The sequence below is a fragment of the Sinocyclocheilus rhinocerous genome, unplaced genomic scaffold (genome assembly GCF_001515625.1).
Source record: "Sinocyclocheilus rhinocerous isolate Xijiao unplaced genomic scaffold, SAMN03320098_v1.1 scaffold795, whole genome shotgun sequence".
NCBI classification, from domain to species: Eukaryota; Metazoa; Chordata; class Actinopteri; order Cypriniformes; family Cyprinidae; genus Sinocyclocheilus; species Sinocyclocheilus rhinocerous.
The window spans coordinates 1,195,281-1,198,549 of record NW_015630361.1 but is presented as its reverse complement, the minus strand read 5'-3'; the positions used below and the strand labels follow the sequence as shown (position 1 = coordinate 1,198,549).

General features: G+C 36.1%; 1 protein-coding gene across 2 annotated transcripts in view; it reads left to right on the top strand.

The window, feature by feature from the left end:
• Nucleotides 1-3,269, top strand: part of ddx27 (DEAD (Asp-Glu-Ala-Asp) box polypeptide 27) — a 20,592-nt gene that overhangs the window by 3,144 nt on the left and 14,179 nt on the right. For both annotated transcript variants that reach the window (XM_016552646.1, XM_016552645.1), the window contains 4 exons: nt 248-307; nt 800-1,001; nt 1,952-2,001; nt 2,176-2,259. In XM_016552646.1, coding sequence (XP_016408132.1) covers nt 248-307; nt 800-1,001; nt 1,952-2,001; nt 2,176-2,259 — 396 coding nt within the window. The remainder of the gene's footprint in view (nt 1-247; nt 308-799; nt 1,002-1,951; nt 2,002-2,175; nt 2,260-3,269) is intronic.

The window sequence follows — 3,269 nt, the reverse complement described above, 5'->3', positions numbered from 1 at the left end:
ACATGAAGTCTCCAACATTCCACACTTAATTTTTTCGGTTAAGTGCATCATCCGGGTATTTAAAGTGCACTTTTTCTTTTTGGAATTTTCAGTGTGAACGCACTACTCGCACTATTTATACTACTAAACGTCATAGAATAGTGCATAAGTACGCGATTTGGGATACACCTTCTCACTTCGCATTTCAGGGCTGTTGATCACGTTAGTCACGGTGAATAATCTTCTTCCCTCCTTAACGCTTTTCCAGAAAGCGCCCACTACTCTGGATGAAAAGATCGAGAAAGTGCGGAAAAAGCGCAAAATTGAGGTAAGCCGATGTGTTCAGCATTCAAATGGAAAACATTGTAATAATATTAAACAATATTACTGTGTTTACTGTATTTTTGATCAAGTAAATGCAGCCTCAGAGAGCAGACATTTTTTATGTTTTTGAAAGAAGTTTCTTTTGTAGTTTGAAAATGTTTCTTGATGTCTCTTGAATGATTTCTGAAGATCATGTGACACTGAAGACTGGAGTAATGATGCTGAAAATTCAGCTTTGATCACAGAAATAAATTACATTTTGATATATTCACATAGAAAACAGTTATTTTAAATTGTAAAATTCTTTCATAATTTTTACTGTATCTTTGATTAAATAAATGCAGCCTTAAGACTTAAAAATCTTCCAAAGTTTTGACCACCAGATATCTTTTAAAATGTTATTCATATGCCACTCTTTATTTTATGGTTTTGTGTATGTGACATAAAATTTGAAGTTGAACTAAAATGTTTCTGAAATGTTTGTTTGTATTTGCAGGAAAAAACTCAAAAAGAAAGCAAGAAAACAGAAGCTTCAGCCTCTAAACTGGAAAATGACAATGATGATGAAGAGGATGATGATAAAGAAGATGAAAATGACGACGATGAAGAATCCGGTGGAGATGATGATGATGATGATGATGAAGAGGTAGATGAAGATGAGTTCTCATCAGGTGATGAAGAAGTGCTCAAAAAAGCAGGTGTGTATTGACAGTCAATCAAAACACTGAAACAACATAAACTACCAAATTTTGCTACAAGTTTGATTGCAACATAATCATTGCTGTTACTAGTGTTCATCGTCTGTTTGATTACGTCATTAACTGAATTTTAACGTACATTTCTGCTATATGTACATCAATTTGACACAGTCACCACTAGGCTTGCTGCGATAGACGGTGTTTTCGGTTACCGCAGCACCGCCCCCCACCGTCGTTTAGATTTTTTTTATAGTAACAAAAATCATTTAGCCTAGTTCAGTTAGAGGACAGACACTTAAAAACTAAACGCTCAATGCTCCGTGCCGTACCGTGTGCGAACGACAGTGCTCCATGGAGCAGGAGTCAGATTTTATTTATCAGGTGAGGAGAGTGAGTCGAGCTGACTGACAAGAGTGAGGTGAGAAAGACAAGACGATGGCAGAAGATTGTTTAGAAAGGAAATGCAAAGGCGCCTGTTTGGCAATATTTTTGATTTTGAAAAGCCTATTGACTGGAAGTTTTTTTTAAACATTCGTTTCTTATTTATTTGGTTCCACAGTGTTTGCTGATTTTCAGTTTTATATACCTATTTAAACTTTGTGTAGAAGTAATTTGTTATGTTATTAGGCATATATGGTGTATTTTTATTCGTTTTGTTAATAAAAGTTAAAAGAGTTTGACGTTGTTGTTGCTTGAATTGAATCAACGCCGAATTGCAGCTAATTTGAAAGTGAAAGTAAAATGCGCACGGCGCTTTTTCAAGCTATTTGAAAGCCAAGAAATCCGAGGAAAAGAGGGAAAACTCAAATGAACAATTGCTTGACGCCGAATTGCGTCACTGAAAGTGAAGGTAAAATGCGCACGGCACTTTTACAAGCCATTTGAAAAGCGAAGAAAAGAGTGGAAACTCAAATGAATTGCTATATTTCATCCTCTCTCTTTTCTTACAGACACTTTGAGAGAAAAACAGAAGAAAGGCAAGAGGAAAACAGCAGAAACTGTGAGTATGGCTCGGTTCTGTTGAGCTGCTGCTGTTGTTTATGGTGTGAACGGATTCTCTCAGTTATATTTCTGTGTTTGAGATGTTCTGGAGGTTTGCTCAGTGTTTTACTTCTCTCTCTCTCTCTCGCTCTCGCTCTCTCGCGCTCTCACTCTCTCTCGCGCTCTCTTCCAGTCTGAAGCATTTTTTGAAGACGCCTCGCAGTATGATGAGAACCTCACCTTCCAGGACATGAATCTGTCCAGACCTTTACTGAAGGCGAGTCTGACGTCACATGCATGTGATGCTTTTCAGCCTTTTATGTTCTTTGTATTGTTTATTTTTTTAAATCTTAAATTACGTTTTTATTTTCTGAAAATAACCATCACTTCAGTACTTTTTTTTTTTTTCAAAAGTTTGGGTCAGGTTTTTATTTTTTAAATAAATTAGTACTTTTATTAAGCAAGGATTCATTAAAGGGGTGATATGATGCTGCTAAAAAGAACATTATTTTGTGTATTTGGTGTAATGAAATGTGTTTATGCGGTTTAAAGTAAAAAAAAAAACATTATTTTCCACATACTGTACATTATTGTTTCTCCTCTATGCCCCGCCTTTTTGAAACGCGTCGATTTTTACAAAGCTCAGCGGTCTGAAAAAGCGAGGTGTGCTGTGATTGGCCAGCTATCCAGTGCGTTGTGATTGGCCGAATACCTCAAGCGTGAGACTGAAATGTTACGCCCCTCGCATACTGAGCCGTTTTAGGTAGGTGTGGCTAACTCTTAACTTTTATAAAGAATATCTCTTTGGATTTGAGACTTTAGTCTTTGCAACTTTACAGATCTTCTTTATGCACCAAGAGCTTGTAACACTCCAAAGAGAAAGGAAAAAATGAAATCGCATCATATGACCCCTTTAAATTGAAAGTGACGGTAAAGACATTTATAATGTCTTGATAATAATCAGAAATGTGACCCTGGAGCACAAAAGCAGTCTTAAGTCGCTGGGGTATATTTGTAGCAATAGCCAAAAATACATTGTATGGGTCAAAATTATTGATTTTTCTTTTATGGCAAAAATCATTAGGATATTAAGTAAAGATCATGTTCCATGAAGATATTTTGTAAATTTCCTACCGTAAATAGATCAATTGATTAGTTATATGCATTGCTAAGAACTTCATTTGGAAAACTTTAAAGGCGATTTTCTCCATATTTAGATTTTTTTGCACCCTCAGATTCCAGATTTTCAAATGGTTGTATCGCGGCCAAATCTTCCCCCGTCCTAAC